At 44.4% G+C, this 22,717-nt stretch overlaps 1 protein-coding gene across 3 annotated transcripts in view; it reads right to left on the bottom strand.

Annotated features, from left to right (window-relative positions):
- Positions 1 to 1,051: 1,051 nt before the first annotated feature.
- L3mbtl4 (L3MBTL histone methyl-lysine binding protein 4) overlaps positions 1,052 to 22,717 on the bottom strand; it is a 533,749-nt gene continuing 512,083 nt past the window's right edge. For all 3 annotated transcript variants that reach the window (XM_087564391.1, XM_087564392.1, NM_001433416.1), the window contains 3 exon segments: positions 17,206 to 17,375; positions 8,299 to 8,361; positions 1,052 to 2,568 (listed from right to left, as the gene is read on the bottom strand). In XM_087564391.1, coding sequence (XP_087420517.1) covers positions 2,404 to 2,568; positions 8,299 to 8,361; positions 17,206 to 17,375 — 398 coding nt within the window. In that variant the 3' untranslated portion in view covers positions 1,052 to 2,403.

Below are 22,717 nucleotides of genomic sequence, written 5' to 3'. Positions count from 1 at the left end.
AAAACGAAGTGTAATAAAAGAGGAGGCACTGGTTTCTGTGGAGTCACGTACAGTGAAAGGTGCCAAGATGCTGAACCTTGGAGATGCTGAACTCGACTTTGGAGCAGGATATTTAGTGGTGGAGAGTGCCCAACACTAAGAACACAGTGAACTTGGAGACATTAGAAGTCCAGTTTAAATCTAGCATGAGACATGAAAGAAAGAGGATAGAAGGGATAAACAGGGCTGGATTATAGAGTGCCGTAGGATGCTCGACCTGCAGGAAGCAGTATGTGAGAGCTAGCTGTGTTCATCTCTTTCTACTCCAGTGACGTCATGGTGGCGGGAGAGTTTACACCACAGAAATAGACCAATGTGGGTGACTCTTATTTCATGGCTTGGTTGACAGTTTTTTTTTTTTTTTATTAACTTGAGTATTTCTTGTTTACATTTCGAGTGTTATTCCCTTTCCCTGTTTCTGGGCAAACATCCCCCTAATCCCTCCCCTTCTTTATGGGTGTTTCCCTCCCCACCCTCCCCCCATTGCCGCCCTCCGCCCAACCATCATGTTCACTGGGGGTTCAGTCTTAGCAGGTTGGTTGACAGTTTTAATGATGGTATTATTTTCTTGGGTGAAGAGATCGGAGTTTCCTTTTGGGATATGCTAAGAGGGATTTATATCTATCTATACCTGATAGATGTCTTCTAGGAAAAATAGTTCAACCCCAATAATCCTCAATGTCATTTATTCTATGCTGGGCACTACTAATGAAATATCTTGTAGTAAGAATATGAGACACAAATCTTAGGCCTTCTAAAAGGTTTTTCTTTTTAATATATAAAATGAACAATTCTAAAGCTTATGTTAGTTAAAAACTATAACTTAGTCTTTCATACTATTAATATCTTAACCATTTCCCTAAGAGAATATGCCCTAAGGAACACAGCAGTCAAAACCAACAAGTTTCTCTGCTGGGCAATGCCTTTGTTCTTCCATAGCTGAGAAAAATCAAGACTGTAGACTATAGGCAAGCACAGGCTATGACCACAATACAGTCAGACACAGAGAGAGTCTACTTTCACGTTTTATTAACATTTAAAATATGTTACAACTTTAACAGTAGAAGCAGCAATTCTTTATTCCATATAAAAGTCTACCAAAATACTCCAACAAACAAAACACCACAGACAGTAGAAGCTGTGATTCTTTATTCCATATCAAATTTACCTTTAAAGCACTTAAAGATTTCTCTTCAAGATATTTTTCTTTTTCAGTGACCTAAAGTTAGAGACATTCTCTAAGCAGAATCAACTTTGTTAAGTTGAGAACATTCTCAATGTAGCAGAAAGATATTGTCAGGTCTGCATTTTTCTTGTGGCTTCCATTTTGATCCCCACACCTGATGGATGAGCCAGTGGACCTTTGTTTCCAGGAAGATAGCTGCCATTGCTACCACACGAAAAAGGACAAAGAGTTGTAGACTTGGGGTTCTAATTATTCGCAACTAGGAAGTGGTCTTCCCACAACTCGAATGCCACAGTCAACAGATTCTGAGCTCCTCTGTGGAGGTTTTCTTGTCCTGCTGCCATACCTCTGGAGAGGTGAAATCAGACCTGATTGTTTTTTTAATCATCAACAGATGAGGGGAGAGTCCATCTGAAGTTTCACCAGGGTGGGAGCTGGAGGAATTTCATGCAGGTGGATCTTTGACCAATGCCAAGTGTCTGGGAGAGATATCCCTGACTGCAAATGCTCAGGAGTGTCCCAGCAGGTTCCTGGAATGGCCTCCAACCACTCCTGTTACCTCTAGGCACACTCCTTGAAGTGTGCTCCAGGGCACTTTGGAACCACAACCAAGGAATGGTAAGGAATAAAAATGCCAATTCATGGATCACGGAAACAATGTGCTTATATTAGCACTTTTAACAAGATTCACTTTCCTGAGTTTTAAGGACCCAGAAACCTCGTTAGTCTTCGTGTGAGCGCCAGGATCCTATCTCTTCCACTCAAGGCTCCCAGATGACAGATGCAAGCTGTGTTCAGATGTAGTTCTGGTGCATGTATTAATGATGCATTAATGAATCGGTTTCCTGGCATTTTACCACGTGAGACACACTTGCAGAATGGGAAGTGTTTTCTTTTAGAAGGGAGGGTAGAGATGCACACAGTGGCTTCCTCGGTCTGTTTGCTGCAGCACGCCAAGCATAAGGATGCCACCCAAACCCACACTTGGACCTAACTAAGCATCCAACTCACTGGCACTTGGTCATTTATCAAAGTCTGCCATATGCAGAAACCAGATACTTTAATGGGTCCAGATTAAATATTGGTATGACCATGGGGACATTAGATTCGAATGGATGACTGCCAACCATGTTCCCAAAAGCGCAAGTCCTGCTGTCAGTGGATGTTCAGGAGCACATTTATCTCCTGGCTTCTTGGCCAGAGGCAGTGTCTTCAGTGACATCCTGGGAGTTCCTAAACATCAGGATAGAATTGTAAATCTTCAGTGCTGGGCCCAGTTTGATTCTCATCACTTTGACAATATCTGCCTGGGTTAGAAGCAGGAAGGCCTTGCCATCTATCTGCTGTAAATAAAGAAACAACCACAGATGTAATTATTCCACACCAGAGTCTGCTTATCCACCAGTAGAAGTTCTGGGGTCCTAAGGGTGATAAGTGAATCTAGATGCCTTGCAATCGGGAGGTCCCCCCATTGGATTCAAGTCAGGTAAACTCCATTGTTCTCCCAGAATTGAGAAGTCCCATTCAACTTGAGGGTTCTCAGTTTGTTTGACATAAACTTAATATTTTAATTTGCCTGAGCACAAAGATTCCATTGTTATGTTTCAACTTTTTTTTTTTTGGCCTGGATGTACCACAGGCATTAAAAGTACCACCCAATAAGTTTCCGGTGAGTAAGGCACTGCGCACATGCTTTATCTAGTGTTACTGTAGTCGAGGAGCACAGGGGACAACCAAATGTTATAGCAGCGTAAGAAAATAAAGTGCAACCTAAAAGCTCTAGAACAAAAAGAAGCAAATACACCCAGGAGGAGTAGAAGGCAGGAAATAATCAAACTCAGAACTGAAATCAACCAAGTAGAAACAAAAAGGACTATAACAGAATCAACAGAACCAAAAGTTGGTTCTTTGAGAAAATCAACAAGATAGATAAACCCTTAACCAGACTAACGAGAGGACACAGAGAGTGTGTCCAAATTAACAAAATCAGAAATGAAAAGGGAGACATAACTACAGATTCAGAGGAAATTCAAAAAATCATCAGATCTTACTATAAAAGTCTATATTCAAGAAAACTTGAAAATCTGCAGGAAATGGACAATTTCCTAGACAGATACCAGGTACAGAAGTTAAATCAGGAACAGATAAACCAGTTAAACAACCCCATAACTCCTAAGGAAATAGAAGCAGTCATTAAAGGTCTCCCAACCAAAAAGAGCCCAGGTCCAGACGGGTTTAGTGCAGAATTCTATCAGACCTTCATAGAAGACCTCATACCAATATTATCCAAACTATTCCACAAAATTGAAACAGATAGAGCCCTACCGAATACCTTCTATGAAGCCACAATTACTCTTATACCTAAACCACACAAAGACACAACAAAGAAAGAGAACTTCAGACCAATTTCCCTTATGAATATCGACGCAAAAATACTCAATAAAATTCTGGCAAACCGAATCCAAGAGCACATCAAAACAATCATCCACCATGATCAAGTAGGCTTCATCCCAGGCATGCAGGGATGGTTTAATATACGGAAAACCATCAACGTGATCCATTATATAAACAAACTGAAAGAACAAAACCACATGATCATTTCATTAGATGCTGAGAAAGCATTTGACAAAATTCAACACCCCTTCATGATAAAAGTCCTGGAAAGAATAGGAATTCAAGGCCCATACCTAAACATAGTAAAAGCCATATACAGCAAACCAGTTGCTAACATTAAACTAAATGGAGAGAAACTTGAAGCAACCCCACTAAAATCAGGGACTAGACAAGGCTGCCCACTCTCTCCCTACTTATTCAATATAGTTCTTGAAGTTCTAGCCAGAGCAATCAGACAACAAAAGGAGGTCAAGGGGATACAGATCGGAAAAGAAGAAGTCAAAATATCACTATTTGCAGATGACATGATAGTATATTTAAGTGATCCCAAAAGTTCCACCAGAGAACTACTAAAGCTGATGAACAACTTCAGCAAAGTGGCTGGGTATAAAATTAACTCAAATAAATCAGTAGCCTTCCTCTACACAAAAGAGAAACAAGCCGAGAAAGAAATTAGGGAAACGACACCCTTCATAATAGACCCAAATAATATAAAGTACCTCGGTGTGACTTTAACCAAGCAAGTAAAAGATCTCTACAATAAGAACTTCAAGACACTGAGGAAAGAAATTGAAGAAGACCTCAGAAGATGGAAAGATCTCCCATGCTCATGGATTGGCAGGATTAATATAGTAAAAATGTCCATTTTACCAAAAGCAATCTACAGATTCAATGCAATCCCCATCAAAATACCAATCCAATTCTTCAAAGAGTTAGACAGAACAATTTGCAAATTCATCTGGAATAACAAAAAACCCAGGATAGCTAAAACTATCCTCAACAATAAAAGGACTTCAGGGGGAATCACTATCCCTGAACTCAAGCAGTATTACAGAGCAATAGTGATAAAAACTGCATGGTATTGGTACAGAGACAGACAGATAGACCAATGGAACAGAATTGAAGACCCAGACATGAACCCACACACCTATGGGCACTTGATTTTTGACAAAGGAGCCAAAACCATCCAATGGAAAAAAGATAGCATTTTCAGCAATTGGTGCTGGTTCAACTGGAGGTCAGCATGTAGAAGAATGCAGATCGATCCATGCTTATCACACTGTACAAAGCTTAAGTCCAAGTGGATCAAGGACCTCCACATCAAACCAGACACACTCAAACTAATAGAAGAAAAACTAGGGAAGCATCTGGAACACATGGGCACTGGAAAAAATTTCCTGAACAAAACACCAATGGCTTCTGCTCTAAGATCAAGAATCGACAAATGGGATCTCATAAAACTGCAAAGCTTCTGTAAGGCAAAGGACACCGTGGTTAGGACAAAACGGCAACCAACAGATTGGGAAAAGATCTTTACCAATCTTAAAACAGATAGAGCCCTTATATCCAAAATATACAAAGAACTCAAGAAGTTAGACCGCAGGGAGACAAATAACCCTATTAAAAATGGGGTTCAGAGCTAAACAAAGAATTCACAGCTGAGGAATGCTGAATGGCTGAGAAACACCTAAAGAAATGTTCAACATCTTTAGTCATAAGGGAAATGCAAATCAAAACAACCCTGAGATTTCACCTCACACCAGTGAGAATGGCTAAGATCAAAAACTCAGGTGACAGCAGATGTTGGTGAGGATGCGGAGAAAGAGGAACACTCCTCCATTGTTGGTGGGATTGCAGACTGGTACAACCATTCTGGAAATCAGTCTGGAGGTTCCTCAGAAAATTGGACATTGAACTGCCTGAGGATCCAGCTATACCTCTCTTGGGCATACACCCAAAAGATGCCCCAACATATAAAAAAGACACGTGCTCCACTATGTTCATCGCAGCCTTATTTATAATAGCCAGAAACTGGAAAGAACCCAGATGCCCTTCAACAGAGGAATGGATACAGAAAATGTGGTACATCTACACAATGGAATATTACTCAGCTATCAAAAACAATGACTTTATGAAATTCGTAGGCAAATGGTTGGAATGGAAAATATCATCCTGAGGGAGCTAACCCAATCACAGAAAGACATACATGGTATGCATTCATTGATAAGTGGCTATTAGCCCAAATGCTTGAATTACCCTAGATGCCTAGAACAAATGAAACTCAAGACGGATGATCAAAATGTGAATGCTTCACTCCTTCTTTAAAAGGGGAACAAGAATACCCTTGGCAGGGAAGAGAGAGGCAAAGATTAAAACAGAGACTGAAGGAACACCCATTCAGAGCCTGTCCCACATGTGGCCCATACATATACAGCCACCCAATTAGACAAGATGGATGAAGCAAAGAAGTGCAGGCCGACAGGAGCCGGATGTAGATCTCTCCTGAGAGACACAGCCAGAATACAGCAAACACAGAGGCAAATGCCAGCAGCAAACCACTGAACTGAGAATAGGACCCCCGTTGAAGGAATCAGAGAAAGAACTGGAAGAGCTTGAAGGGGCTCGAGACCCCATATGTACAACAATGCCAAGCAACCAGAGCTTCCAGGGACTAAGCCACTACCTAAAGACTATACATGGACTGACCCTGGACTCTGACCTCATAGGTAGCAATGAATATCCTAGTAAGAGCACCAGTGGAAGGGGAAGCCCTGGGTCCTGCTAAGACTGAACCCCCAGTGAACTAGACTGTTGGGGGGAGGGCGGCAATGGGGGGAGGGTTGGGAGGGGAACACCCATAAAGAAGGGGAGGGGGGAGGGGGATGTTTGCCTGGAAACCGGGAAAGGGAATAACACTCGAAATGTATATAAGAAATACTCAAGTTAATAAAAAAGAAAAAAAAGAAAAAAAAAAAAAAGAAAGTGCAGTCTGGTCATTGGGTGGAATGGTGTATATAATCCCCACAAATCATATTCCAATGTAGCAGGCTATGATCTGTGAAATTTCACAAATCGTTAGGGTTAGGCAGAAATATGCAGCATGGCACTAGAGATCTTCTAATTTTTTTTAAAATAAGTCTCTACAGACACATATTTGAAAATGTGGAATCCTCGGGCCAACTATACGGCTCAGTGGGCAAAAGTACCAATCTCTGGAACTCAGGATAGAAGGACAGAACTGACTCCTGATATTGTCCTCTGGTCTCTGAATGCATGCTGCAGCATGCATCCACACACACACGCACATGCACACGCGCGCGCGCACACACACACACACACACACACACACACACACACAAAAGTAATATTAAAATATTAGAAAATTTTATCTTCAATAGCAGTAGAAGTCATCTGTGGTTCTCAGAATTTTGATTTGTCTTAATTTTTATCCTTTTAGATTTTCAAAAATTTCAAGTTTTCATTTTGTAATAAAAATACCATAAGCAGAAAAAACCCATGTAATAACTATTAAGTTTTAAGAACATCTGTGAAGGATATCAGAATGGTTCTTGGCTCCATTCTAAATTGTAGAGTGATGATATATTAAGTGTCTTCACCGTGGTAATTCTGTGCAATGGCACTTGTATATATGCATATCAAACCGCCATGTTGGATGCTTTGACTTCCTTAGTCCTCACTTGACAGGGAAGTGTATTGAAGTCAGGAAAGCTTGTGGGCATATGAACTGTGGGCTGTGTGTGCAAACCTGAGTATGGTGTGCCCAAGCCGTGCTGTGCTCTAGTGGAACCACAGAACCCGGAACTTAAATAGTAACTGTCAAATCACAAAGCCCTGAGGTCTGTTGGAAGCTACCAAAAGCTGCAGGGAGGGCTATGAAGGTCTCAGGTCCCAGGACTCCCTTGAATCATGCACGCTTTGAACTCAAAGCGCAGACAGGTGTTTCATGCTGTGGGTTCCTTAGGATGTAAGCACCGGGCTCTGAAGGACTACAGTGAAAATTCTTGAATCATCCGAGAGTCTGTGCACTGCCCCTCGCCCACCGTACTTGACTTTCCTGAGGATGACCTCGAAGGCAAACTGCCTTTACAGAGAATGTTTCGAGGATGAAGGACAACTGTAAGAAGCTCTGTGCTGTGCAGGTTTGAAGCAGCCATGTGATAAGCAACATCATCTCCTTTATCATCTACAGCAGATCCAGCCTTCTCTGTAGCCCCCGGGACTACAGATGCTAGCTTACGAGAAATGCTAAGCAACTGAGAGCATTCCCAGGCACGAGAAGGCAGGAGGCAGCAATGCCAAGGAGGATGCTCTGACTTCTCGCATCTATGCTGAAGGAGGTGCAAGCAGGGGAGATGGGCTAGGCTTGCTCTCACCTTAGAGTAGAACATTCATTCCTTTCCCCAAGATTGCCCAGAGCCATCAGTGGGAAGCCTAATCCATTTCATCTCCCACATAATAGTCTGAGAGGTACACCTAGCATCCTTGACAGGAAGACTGAGGGTAAGGATGGCCATGCATGGGCTGCATTGCTCTGCTCTTCTTTGGTCCCTCTCTCCACCTCCCCCATCTATCTGCTCTTATTTATGTTTAAATAGATGGAAACCAACTACTCCTGGGCCTAGGAGAGAGGACATGTATCTAATCTTCCCAGTTATTACCTCCTTCTTGAAGCACTTGGCATGTTCTTCACAGCCCAGAAGAGACTGTACGAACTCAGCCACCTACGACACAGGACAAAAGAGATGAATTTAAAACATACACTTGAAATAAACTTGGGGGTTTGGAGTAACTCAACTTGCAGATAAAAAAACACCCCAAGGTCCAAACACTTGGAATTTAAATAGTAACTATCAAATCACATTACCATATTTTTAGCTCATTAGACGTGTCCTGTGCCCAATGTGTTTTTCCATCCCTTCGCCTACACAGCTGGCCTACACAGAGCAGGTTGATAAAGGGACAGTGATGACCTACATCTGTATAGAGCTCTGGCACTGGGAGAGACACCTGCATCTGGTCTTCTTAATCCAGTGGAATAGTGGCCTTGGAAAATGTTATCACAGGGCCATCAAGATAATAGGAACACTTGCTTGCAGGTTCTGAACAGCAGATTCTTCCTTTATGGACTCACCTGGTCCGTGGCAACCATGCACACGCCATACGTCTGCGCTGAACTAGACTCCCACATAAAAGATGAGGAAACTGTAGCTCAGAGAGGCTTAATTTAGTAGTCCTCCTTGGCCCATGAGCAGCAGAGAACTTGAAACTCAGCTTACCTATTTCTAAGCTCTTGAGTTCTGGAAATCATTCTCTTCAACTTAACTTTTCCATCTTTCCTGATATCTCACACACACACACACACACTCACACACACACACACACACTCACACACATCTACATACACACCTACACACACCCCTTCTTGTAGTTAGACAGACTGGTGACTTGACTTATGTGGTGACCTGACTTACAGTGCAGAGAGCCATCAAGTGTGGCTTCTGGATAAGTGGATGGTGTCAATTCTGATCTCTGGATAAGTGGATAAGCTATCACCATGGCTCTGCGTGCTTTGACAGATCTAGCAGGTTAGGCATGGGCTGGCGTTAAAATGCAACTAGAGTATATGCATTCTTGGGGTTACATTCTTAGGTAAAATTGCTTTTTTCTCTTTGTACCTCCTGGTTTGACTTGGTGGTAAGCCCCTGCTGTGCTTTCCATGAAAAGGGGAAGATCTGGAGCCAAAAAGCTCAAGTCCTTATACCAACTCTCCACCTTCCTAGAGCCCAGAGAGCACACACTCCCTCTAGGACTCCAGTCAACTCTGCTCCTACAGGGATAGAAGTGGACACCAATTGTTGAGGCGACTACTCTTAGAGCTCAGAATAGTAAGGACCAGCACCAGAAGACACACCTGTGTTCTTGTGGCCACACTTAGTTCATGGGAACTCAGAAAGTTCAGCTCTTTGGGGACACTTGGCATGGGCTCGGTATTTTTTACTTGCCCTGGCACTACAAGTCTGGCTCAGCAGTTATTTATGGTTATCCTTCTAATGTGGAGGGGAGGATGGAGATTTTAGGAAACTTCTTCATGCAGCCAGTAGGTGCTCTGTCTGCACAGATATCCCAGTATGGGAAGACTTCCGTGCAAGTGTGATCAGACCAGACTCTGTTCAGCCTAGCAGCTAGGGGTCCACTGGGAGCTCTGTGCTCCCAGAGAGCCCAGGCAGAGGAGGTCTGGTCAGTTTGCAAAGTTAATCTGAATGTCTTTTCCTAGATGGATAGGAAGCATGGAACACACATTGGGTATCTGCAGGGAGTTGATGGAAGCCATGGAAGTGACTGGTCAAATCCCTTTAATGAGAAACCGAGAAGTGGTAGCAGCTTTGAAGGAGGCTGAAAAGGGGCTGTAAGAGCTCAGGACGTTGATGGGTCTGAATCTTTCCCAGGATGCTCCTTTGGCTGAGAATATCTACCATGACTGTGTATGAGGATTCTGTGATGATTGCACCTCTGAACAGGACCGAGCTATTGTCGAATCCAAGGTTCAGTCCACAGAGAGGACAAGGGAGAATGTCCTGTGGGCACAGCTTACCCCTCACACATATGACCCGCCACAGGAGAGATGCAAAGGCTTTTGAGTGGAAAGACTGCAGCTCAGGGAAAGATCGGGGGTGAGGGGTGGGACTCCTTCAATATACACAGTATTTCCTCCTTCAATATACACCGTATTTCCTCCTTCAATATACACAGTATTTCCTCCTTCAATATACACCGTATTTCCTCCTTCAATATACACCGTATTTCCTCCTTCAATATACACAGTATTTCCTCCTTCAATATACACAGTATTTCCTCCTTCAATATACACAGTATTTCCTCCTTCAATATACACTCTATTTCCTCCTTCAATATACACAGTATTTCCTCCTTCAATATACACTCTATTTCCTCCTTCAATATACACAGTATTTCCTGACTGATGTGATGTGTAGATTCCCAGCAGGCAGCCCAGAAACAGGACAAGTGTGAGCGGCAGTGGGGAGCCTGAGAAGCAGAAGGCAAATGGGGGAAGGCAAGGTGGTGTGGTCTCCTGGGATGGATTTGTGCTTCTGACAGCAGACAGCGGGGAGCCTGAAGTCCTGGTTCTCAGCTTGGCCACATATCCCCCTCTCCTGCAGAGACTGCAGTCTGACTGAAACATGGACTCAGGCCATGGAGAGTACAAATGAATGGAGCTGGACAGGGTCCAAGCACTGGACATTTATTTTCAAGCATCTCAGAAAGATGCTGGTTGGTGAGGGCTGGGACCACAAGGCAAGGGCAAGCTGTAAAGGGTGAGACTTCAGTGTCTGCCTGGACTCCCGAGGCCACCTTCAGTAGGTAGGAGATCAGCTACAGCCTAATAGGAAGCATTAGGTCAGGAGAGTCAGCTGCCGAGGCAGGGGGTGGTGCAGAAGTCAAATCCTTCACACTGGACAGGCTGGGAATAAAGGAAGGAAGCTAAGCCAAGTGCAGGCTTCTCAGCATTGGGGCTACTGAGTCCTTGGCAGAGGCAATTCTTCTGCAGAGTGCTTCTGTGCACTGTAGGGCTCTTGTTCAAATTCCTGGCCTCTAATCCCTAGCTGTGAATAGCAATTTTTGTCTTCTCGCCGTGACATCCAAAGAGATGCGTCCACAGGCTGCCAAAGGCCCCTTGGGTCTACTGCCAGAGTGAAGCCTCCATAGGAAGAATCACTAAATATCATAGGCAGAAAAAGAAAGAGAAAAGACTGACCAGGGACTTGGTTCAAGACATACGCTTTGCCCTACCTCACTCAAGATCAGTGTGCGGAAGGCTTGCCAGTCACAGGGGCAGTGGCTCCCATGTCAAACTGAAGTCGTTGCCTAAGACACAGTCTTTACCTCTTGTGCCAAGAGCTTCTGCTCACTGCAGAAGAGTGGCAAGTTGCTCTGATCATTTGTATATGTCACCAGGTCCTTCCATGGCCAGCACTACAAGGACCCCTTCCTCTTCAGCATAATTAGCTAAGAGCTCATCATCAACGGCAAAGGTAAAGACAGTTCTGATGGGAATAAGTATCCCATGAGATCAACGCATCATCAGAACAGAGCCTGTGCTGCTAAGTGGCGACATCACCTGTGTCCTTGCCACTGGTACCTTTCTCTGGGGGGGTGGCTTGCACTCCTCACCTTAGCTCTCTGCACACAGTGGGTTCTCACCACCTGTCCGAGATGCTCTGCATTTTGGAAAGGTCTCTATTCTTGCTTTCGATGATAAAGACCAATGGCGTGATCTCTACCAAGAAAGAAATCTTTGTCCAGATCTTAAAAATATCCAAAAACCTCGTTTGGTATTTTTAGTGAATACTTATTGTCCCTAGAACTAAGTTCCATGCTGAATTTTAGCAGAAAGCTTGTTTGACTAGAGATGTCACAACTATAAATGGTCTGATTTTACACCCATAGAATAAATAATACTGAAGGGGCCTTCCTTTCATTCTCCCATTCAAAGACCCCTTCTTCTATAAACATGTGATGAGATGCAGACAACCATTCAGAGAGTGGACGCTCTCTGAAGGAAGAAACAGTTATCATCTGCTAACTACCCTTCTCCTGCAAATGATACCTATGAAGTAGGTCTATTTTTCAAGGCAACAAGTACCCTGTTGGAGCCTTGTAGGGGACCCAGGCCATGGCTGGCTCTGGAGAGTACCCATGCTGTAGGAAGATGCTATGTGCACTGGTGTCCTTGGCTCTGATTCTGGAGGTATATCCCCGGCTTGTACTGTTGTCTGTCACTGTTCTGGGGTCATGCTGGGCGCAGGAACTGACAGGTATCTGTCTTCCGTGGTTTTTGGAGCACAGTGTTCTATGCCCAAAACCCAGGTTTTATTTTGGAAGGACTCCGAGCAAGTTAATTGTAGGCATGAGGCAGCAGTTTGGGAGACTAAGAAGGATGGGTGTGCCTGGGCTCTCCCACTGGCCTTCCACTCTATCCATCTCACGTTCTCCCATGACCTACTTTCTCTGGCTTCCTCCCTGGCACTCAGCACGCCTCCTTTCTGCAGTGGGCTTCTTCCTTCCATCTCCCAAATGATGGTGCTCCTCTCTTGCTGAGCCTGGAGATGTGAGCTGGATCGCACTGCCTGGAAATCCACCAGAGATTGTGTTTCCACTCTGGCTCTAATTTTTTTTTAACAGCAGAGTTTATTTGCCCCCTTTTGAAGGGCCCAATTGCAGAAGGCTGCTATGCTTAGCCAGCAGTACCCTGGATTTTTCAAAACACTGCCTCCTGTGTAAAGCCTGCTCTTAAAGTGACTGCCATCTTTTATAGTTAATGAACATTTAGGGAGCACTTGGTTGAGAGCAGGACAATTTATATGTTGTCCTTTAAGGAGCATTTTAGAATAGAAGAGGTGAAAGCAACTGCATCTGAGCCAAACAAAGCTGAGCTGTGCCTGGGATGGTAAATGTGCACTGTAGCCTTTGTGTAGGGGAGAGAACCTGTTCATTCATTCACTCATTCATTCACTCATCCACTCATCTATTCATTCATTTACTCATTCACTCATTCATGTGTTCACTCACTTATTCATCAGTCATCCATTCACTTATCCATTCACTCATCCACTCATCCATTCCCTCATTCATTCAGTCATTCATTCTCTCATTCATTCAGTCATTCACTCATTCTTCACATTGACTTTGATCACATACCTATTCTGAATAAGAGGATGTGCTGTGAAGATGTGAAAAATATATTTAAAATGCCCTAAAATATTTTACTCCTTGACCTAATAAGCTTGTGTTCTTATACAGACTACATGCCTGCCACTGAGCGAGATCTACGAAATACGCTTCTACAGATGATAACAATGTGTTCTCATGTCCTCACCTCTAATGCAGTGTCACAAAACACTAGCATTTTATGACACATAATACATCACCATGTGCTCTTGCCTTCCACTTCATAGCCACTAAACCCACTTCACAGCCTCCCTGTGCCCTGCAAACAGTGCTGTGAGAGAGGCGGCAACAGTGACAAAAGGACATAAAGCCAGTTCCCAGCCCTGTGGCCAGTGACAAAGAGCTTGGGCTGGCTTCTCTTCACAGGTAGCATTAGATGGAGCAGAGGTTGGCCTCCCAGGCTAGGACAGAGACAAAGAGAATATTCTCTCTCTCTAGCTTCTGCCATAGACACCCCCTTACTAGGGTCTCACTGAATGACACTTAACACAGGAGGCCTGAATCCACTGCAGCACACCTTGTCCCCAGCTGGGACTCCCCTTGGCTCCCCTTTAACATGTCTGCTGCTAACAAAGCCCAGAAACAGCTCTCTCAATCCAGGTCAGGCCTGTGCTGCTTTCAAATATTATCTCCTTAGTTACCACTCTTGTTGTGGTATCCAGAGCAGCCTCACATCCTGTTGGCAATGGTACCTACTGATAATGATGCTCACTGGATGCCTCCCAGGCCCCCGGTGCACATCCCGAGAGAGCTGCCACACTTGCAAAAACACAGAACACACCACAAACCCCACATTTTAAATCCTTCGAAGACCATTCTTGAGTGTCGGGAAATGGGCATGGTGACTGGGGACAGAGAAATAAGTCTCAGGGGTGTTCTTGCTCTCAAATGCCTCTTAGTAGATATCAAGGTTGGCTTTGGCAGCAATGGGAAGAGCGTCCCCAGAATGCATCCCCAATGGAAGGTGTGGTTACAGGGCATCACGAGGAGTCAGGGGCAGGGGTACTTGACACAGGACACTTGGCCTCCCTGTGGCTTCTCACAAATCTAAAGGCCCCGATGTCCTTTCCTGCAGTAAAAGGCTGAAAATGTACACGATCCATGACAGAGAATCCAAGAACTGGAAATCCCCTTCCTAAACAGATTGTTGAAGCATTTTAATCTCTTTACATCTTCTTTTGAAATATTCCCAATCATAATGAGAGGGAGCAGTCACTCCCCTCTGGCCTTGAAGCTTTTTAAATGTTAAACTTCAGACCAGACCCTCCTTCCCTGTCAGGCACCTGCCTGGTGCTTCGTGGTCCTGGCAGGGGCTGTCCTTCTTACCTATTTTCTCCCGAGCAGGAAATAAAAGCATGCCTCCCTCCATTATAAGAAACACTCATTATGGGCAAGCTTTCAGATCTCGCATCTGACTCTCCAGTTTTTGGATTGACCATCTCAGCACTGTGCAGTTTGCTTTTGACTTAGGAAAACAACTGACAAGATCTTTAAGTCCTGAAATGTTCCTCAGAAAGCCTGGCAAATGTTATGTGTGTGCCCATGACATGTCTCCTCTCAGAGCTGTTGTCCCATGGACTATAAGCCCCCATGTAGCCCTGCCTCCCTGGAGCCTTCCTGATCCTCAGGTGACCCCATTCTCAGTTCTCAGTTCCTCAGAGGCTGTCTCTGGGCATTGTGCTTTTGGGAAGCACTCACTCCATAGCCTTGCCTACACCTTCTAATGGCAACACCTTACCTATCTTCTATTACTATATTAGGCCGTGGAATCTCACCTCTAATTCTTCATGTCCCCTTGGTTTGGAGACCCCATTTTCTCTCCCTATTGCTACACTGATCCTTCTCCTGACAACATCATGGTCCCCCTTTCTTTCAGAGACACTCCTTGGCCTTGCAGATCTCACAGGCTGTCATCCTAATCAAGTGCTAACCTAATTAGTCCCAAGACTGTAAAAGGAATTGCATTTGGACCCATTTATTCTTTGTCTTTTTTGTACTGTCTACTTCCCATGCACTGAGTTTGACTTTAAAAAATACCCCCTGCAGTCAGTTGCTTTGCACCACACAACTCAGCCCAGACTCCTGCCTTTCTGGGGGCTCTCGGTGACATAATGGGTAGTATTTTCCTCTCTGGCTTTGCTCTCTCTCTGCAAAAAAATATCATTCCTGTCTTCCCGAATCACTGCTCAGAAAGTGACTTTCTGCCCAAGAACCAAGTAGACCCCATCTGCTGACTGAGCCATGGCCGTCCTGTTCCTATGCCTTTACATGTAGCTACCTTTCCCTGTCCCAGGTTAGCTCCCTCTATGCCCAGTGTGTGCACTGTGGAAAAATGTCAGCTCAGGGACAAACACTGACTCTGTGGCCCTAAGAAAGTCAATTAGTTTGGGGGGCATCTCAATTTCTTCATCTGTCAAATGGGTAAAATAAGACTTTGTGTCTTGCCGTTGTTGTCCTAACATACGCTGTTGGCCATGTGAGGGATCATGAGCGTCATTGATCGAGGAGGGGCCAACTCTAGCCAGCCTTTCCAACTGGGAGAACATGGAATGCCTAGCTTGGAAGTCAGTAAGGAACTGCTGGCCGGTGAGAGCTCCTCACTTCTTCAGTGCTCTTTCATGTATGACTTTATCATGGACAGGTTTTAATTCAGTTGGCCTTTTGGTCATGAACACATGTTGCAGACTAGCACAACTCCCCAAGGAGGACCATTCAACAACTCTTCTAGGAACAGGGCCCTGCTATTCCCTTGTATTCTCTAGCCCATTGACTGGACACTCTACTGCCATGATACTTTGGACCCAGCCCTCCACAGAATGGATGAGAGGTAGGTAGATATATCGCATGCTGAGGAACAGTAGCATCTCTCCCTTCCTCTTACTGGGGGAACGTGGGTAAATGGAATCCCAGGCTCTCAGATGAGGTCTCTGTGGGGTATGGCACAAAGCCTGCATCATACTTCCCAAGTCTGAATAGTCTCAGTGCAAGGGTCTTAGAATGAAAAGCTTAACCCATTCCAAGGAAAAATAATTGCTGTAGGCTCTTGGTGAACAGCTTGGAGCTAATTCAGCTCCAGATCTAGCTTAAGTCTTGTCCTCAGAGGGGACCAGGGTTTCCTAGGTTGAAAGGGTGTTATCTGAGACCAGCCAGTGAAATGATATCTTTGTCAGTCAAACAATGCACTCCCTTAAAATGAACATGTGAAACAGGAGACACTGCTTCAATACAATAGTAAGCAGTGAAGCTTAACTGATCCAGACTGAAAAGCAAAGTGGTAAGGCGTGATTACATTAAAAACCAATATTGTAAAATCTTATCTGGTTTTCCCTGATGTAACACACCTTACCCATCATTGTAACAACCTGTCCATTAACAAACCAGCAAGAGGTTTACCTGGTAATCTTGTAGCATGGAGGGAGACACTGTTTCTAGAGGGGAGCACACAGGATTGCCAGCATGTCTGGAGCAGTGCACCCCAAGAGCGGAGGTTCCTAAGCACAGGAGTGGAGCATATACACCTGTACTCTTCCAGACAGAGCAGGGGTGTGGATTTGGAAGATCAGTTTCTCTGCTCTACTTAGCATGGGGATGGTAAAACGACACAGGAGTTGGGACAAAGATAAGACTGGGTTGGAGGGAGAAACACCAAGCAGGCAGACAGAGGGCTTTTCCAGATTCTTCAAAGGCATGTCTGATTTCCTGCTCAGATTTGAAGTTTAAGCTGTTTGGAGAAGATGCAGGGGACATTTACCCAAATATTAGAGGACACCAGTAGCCGATCTGTTTCACTCTAGCATCCCCCCTCTGGTTCCTCTCACCTCATCCACTGTCCATCTGGCCACTTCACTGGCTTGGATGTCAGCCACACCTGGGAGCAGTTTGCAGTGCTGCTCCCTGCCGAGGGGGAGGTCTCGGAAAGGGTGGGCAGACATGGATGTCATGGAGAGCGGTTGGTGAAGCATCTGCTGCACCTGCGAAGCTGAGTACTCTGCAAGAGAGAGTGTGACGGGGTGAGCATGGCACAGACACTGCAGGCCAGTGTGTGCGATGCACACCCAGTCGATATTGTTACAAGAGTCCCTACGCATAGCCCATGACACATTAAATGACTTAGACTAGGAGGAGTGCAAAACCTAGATGTGTCTGATCGTTAGCCACATTCAAATATCTCTACAGGGTTCTGCTTGGCTGCAAGTGAAGTTCCGGGCTGTCCCTAGCTTTCTTTTCCTTAACGCCAAGAGTCAGATGAACCACAGAGCCATACAGAATGTGAGTACTGGGCAGACAGGCATACTGAACCACCTGGGACATATGTGTACACAAAGAGCAATTTCCTCCTAGAAGCCGCTTCTGACATCAATAAAGACAGAGTGAGCCCCGGCTCATATCTAGTTCTGTAAATGTCCTTTTGATACTGTGATAAAGCGCAAGAGTGTCCCCATGAGAACGTATGTGACACCAGCTGATGCTGTAGAGTTCTAGTGGTGTGTAATGACCTTGGATGGAGCAACACAAGGGCAGGGCATCCAGGGAGAACAGCCTCAGTTAAGACTCAGCATCTCAGCTCAGACCCTCATAGCTCAGACACCCATAAATGGCACCTTCTCTATTAAGCAGAAACTCTGATGGATCCCCATTCTAAGGGACAAGGGACAATGGATGCAGCTTGTCTAAGACAGACTGTTCTCACCACGATGAGACCCATCCAATCTGGAGGTCCTTCAGCCTCCCGTTCTTCAACACTGTCACGCAAGTGGGCTTTTCCTTTCAGAACGTTAGCCAGGCCTTGTAGATTAGGCATGCAACCCTGACATCAGGGCACAAATGGGAGCAGAAGTATATTAGGTGGGACCAACACTGGCTACATAGGGAGTTCTTGACCAGCCTTGGGCTACATCAGAAGAATCTACCTCAAACAACGAAACAAAGTGTCTTTACTCTTATGTTCTATCCAAACACTTAAGATGGGACTTGGGGCAGGGTAGGGCAGGAGAGGTCCCTAGGGTGCTGAGGAGATACAGCAGCTCGGTCAGTAAAGTGACTGCCTTGCCAACAGAAGACCCCAATTTCCAGACCTCATGTACATGAGCTTGCCCTGGTGGCATGTGCCTGTAATCACAGTGCTGGGGACATGGGCATAGGAGGTCACTGTGCCTCACTGCTCAGCCTGCCTAGCATAGTTGGGGAACTCCAGGCTCAGAGATCACATCGCAAAGGATGTGGACAGCATTTGAAGGTGACACTTGAGGTTGTTTTCTTATCTCCTTGTGTGTGTGCGTGTGCACACATACACAAACACACACACGCATAACATCACAAACACAAAAAACATACACACTTGCTCACAAACCTTCATGAACAGACACATGCAGATATATGAATACACATACACACACACGTAATGTGCACTACACTAGCACATACATATAACCATGTGAACCTACATATACACAAATACGCACATGTATAGTAAAGACACAGTTCTGATGAAACCGCCTTGTATCTCCAAATGGATAGAGAACAAAAGCATTAAAAATGCCAACATAAACCTCTGTCTCTGTCCTCACATCCTTGCAGACACTTTAGTACACCTTAGCTAACTGAAATCTACTGAGACTTAGCGATTTCTAAAGACGGATGGTTTCTCACCCCTTGAAAGCGTCCTTTCTCAATGCGAGTGGCAGGTTAAGCAGGAATAGCTACGCACCTGAGAGCCCATTATTGTGTCTTCATGTCTTAAATTCTGTTAAGATTCTTGAAAATTGTTATGCAAATATTTCTACCTCATAATTACCGTTTTTAGTGTAAGAGGCTGACCCGTACTTCACGTGGCCAGGCACATACCTGTTTGGAATCAGGAGGGCTCTAAAGGGTGAGTGGGCTGTCCATCACTGGGCTCTTCTGTACAGTGCAGCTCTTGTGGACTAGAGCAGACATCCTCATATTTACTAATGCTTCCTGTCTGCCCAGATAAAAAGACAGCAAAATTGCAGGCTTCTTTCTAATTCTTATGCTCCAATTGCAGCCAGCGGCAAATTCATCTCTAACTGCCGATTGTCCAAGCTGACCTTTTTAGTATGTAAATAGGTTATCTCTCTTCATGTAGTTCAACCAACAGTATGCTAGGCTGCAGGTTCTGAGGGGACACTTCACACCTCCTTGGAAAAGGCCAGTATGTTGACAAATGTGAAGGTTCTTTAATGAAGTTGTCTGGTGGCACAAGACCAGGTTAAAAAAAAAAAAAAAAAAAAAAAAAAAAAAAAAAAAAGGTCCTGAAGCCATTGAGTTAAAACTCCTTAGGGATTAAGGTTAGAGCCAAAGACTAAACCCTACCCCGCCCCCCATACCCACCCCAGCCTGGAAGTTAGAATCCGGTTGTTTTGCTGAATAGAATTGACTTAAACAAATACGCATCTCAAAGGTATGTGAATCTCACTATTCTTCAATTGAGTTAAATTAACCAAGAGCCATTTCCAATACACAGAAGGCTCTGAAATGACACTGTGGTGATTCTTATATTTGAAGGGTCCAAAGATAACCAGGTTTTGGTGATTAGGTTTTTGGGTTTCACAAGTAAATGCAGAGGGCATTTAAAATGGAAAAAAGTCTGTGTGTTTCCAAGGAAGGATATTTTTGAACACTTCAGCTTTAGAATTAGCTGTGTATTCAGAGGCTTATTGGAAGCACACCTAAGTTATGGCTGACAGCACCTGAACAGCACTGGGGTTTCTTAGCCTACTGAGGGCCACTGTCGGGTTGGTTCTGGTCTTTGGAAAGTGGAGGAGAGTAACTTTAATTAGCTTAGGAGAAAAGATGGCCTTGAGTTAGAAAGGCGGAGTGGGCCAGCTCTACGTGGTACCCTTGATGTTGTCTATTGATTATGAATAAAACAGTATTCCCTTATCAAACCCAGGTACTCATGTGGAGATCAGTGATATTTGTGTTACGTATTGAATTTGAATGCTCATGAAAACTGTGGAAAGAGTGTAAAATGTCACAGGAGCTCCTGTCATGGACAACGGGGAAATGCCTACCTATGGGCTGGACAGTCCCCACCCAGAGTCCAGCATTTGATGTACAACCTAATGTTTGCCAGATCAGTTACATGCAAAACAACATTTTCCCTTACTGCTATCAAGTTTGCATCATAATAGGAGAACATTTTTATTTCTGTTTTTTGTTTTTTGCTAATTCCTATGCATCCAGATTTTTTTTTTATACCTTAATGGGGCAATAATAGGATTTACACCCTTTGGAGCTACTATGATTAGAACAGTTCTAGGTACATAAGGAGTACTTGTCCATGCCAGGCTTCACATTATTATAATAACGTAGGACTTTATTAGTTGTAATAATGGTGACTATGGAGACATAAAATGTCCCTGAAGCCAGTTTGGCTGGTTTTAATTCTCTGAAGGCTGAAATCCTTTCATATGCAGAACTTTGAGAGCCATGTTTAGATTTTCACACCTACTTGATCTTGGGAATGGCAGTGTGATCCTCGTCAACACAGAATGGAACAAGGCAGTAGTGCTGTCAAGGGGACGTTAGTTCCCCCACGCAAACTGGAGTGGATGCATGACAACCATCTTGGTAGTACTAAAATGCTCTTGGCCTATGGTGTTGGGGGACTATGTGACTCTTGACAGACTCTTAGAGCCAGGGTGATGTGCGTTATTTTAAATTTTGTACCTAAAGTTAGGCTTTTGGGGGAAAGAGTCCACTTAAAACTTGTTTTCAAGATGTGACCATTGTGAGTTTCCCTTTTTCCTGAGCCAGTGCTGCTTCCCTCACAACAGGGCCTCCATTGCTGTCTCTTGGCACTTGAAAAGTCATAAGGCATTATTGGGAATATGAACAATCATGTTGCTTATAACTTCACTCCTGTCATCAATGGCCCAGATAGACCACCATGATCACACAAGAATGTCACAGAGCTAAAAGGTTCCGGTTGCCTACTATTTTTATTTTGTGTTTTGTATGATCCTGTAATACTCCTGTGTTCCCATTGCCTATGTTAGTCTAAAGAGTTTACATGTACAGCTGAGAGTATATCAGGTTGTACAACATAGCCTAGATATAGAGCAGGCTAGCTCATCTAGAAGAGGTCAAGCACTCTGGGCTGGGTGCACAAGAACGAGATCACCGACCCATGTTCAGAATTGATCTGTCATTAATCAGCACATGCATGCCCTGTCCTTCTCGATGAAAAAAGGAAATGACCATTCCATCTAGAGTCACTTTGGGTGGTTACCATGAGGACAGCAGAAAGGCTCATTCATCTGCGTCATCCAAGAGGTAGAGCATCCTGGCTGTTTCCACCAATTATGGCTGAGACCTGGGCTTCTTTCCAGTGGCACAGTCTGATACAGTAGCCACTTTTACGGTCTCCCTGAGAAGCCAGGGTATTTCAGACTGTGAAAGCAGCGTCCTGTGAGAGGTCTCAACATTCTAATTAATCATAATGTCCTCTGTCCCAGAAACTGCAATGCCTGTGTAATCCAGGCTTGGCCTCCAACACCAGCAGGTAAGAGATGACAGTCAAATCTACCTCTGCTTTTATGCTACCCAAGATCCAATCCCTGTTGTTGCCTCAGTCATGGATGCTCCTGGAAAAATTTGGAAAAACTCTTTACGTCTTCCCTTTCTTTTTCAAGTTGGTATTCAGAGCTTTAAAAAAAATACAATGATGTATTTGATGATTTTGTCAGGACACTCAAAGATTTGGAATACTCTCAAGGTTCCCAGGCCAATCCATCCAGCTCCATACCTCACCCCAGGATCTAAACTGGCCCTGGGCCAGAGCCAAAGGTTTGGCTGCACTCTTGCCTCTACAGAACCATGCAGAGAAGAGTGTTCTACTGAAGGATGTGGAGACACTAGCTGTCCTACAGAGAGAGCGAGGAAGGGGGGGGGGGGGAGACAGAGAGAGAGAGACAGAGACAGAGACAGAGACTGACTCAGAAAACTGCAGCCAAGGGGTCTTTATTCCCAAGAATCCAAGGGATGGCTGCTGCACTGGCCAGTTGTGGGTGTCATGTGACTTGGGGACCATCTTGTAGGAGGCTCCACCGGCTTGTGACACAGAACATAGTATGTTTTAGTCCCAAATTCACAGACTGCTTTTCTTTAAAAAGAAAGAAAGAAAGAAAGAAAGAAAGAGAGAAAGAAAGAAAGAAAGAAAGAGAGAAAGAAAGAAAGAAAAACCATCTAGAGTCTAAGGATTTTTAATTCATCTGGAAATAGCTTGAAAGTAGGTCCCCACTTTCTCCCCAGTCCTTCTTGCTTACCCTTCTCACTTCGGCTGCACTCCCACAAGAGGAAGAGAAA

Source organism: Rattus norvegicus, chromosome 9, assembly GCF_021556685.1.
Source record: "Rattus norvegicus strain SHRSP/BbbUtx chromosome 9, alternate assembly SHRSP_T2T, whole genome shotgun sequence".
NCBI classification, from domain to species: Eukaryota; Metazoa; Chordata; class Mammalia; order Rodentia; family Muridae; genus Rattus; species Rattus norvegicus.
This window is presented reverse-complemented; position numbering and strand designations above follow the sequence as displayed.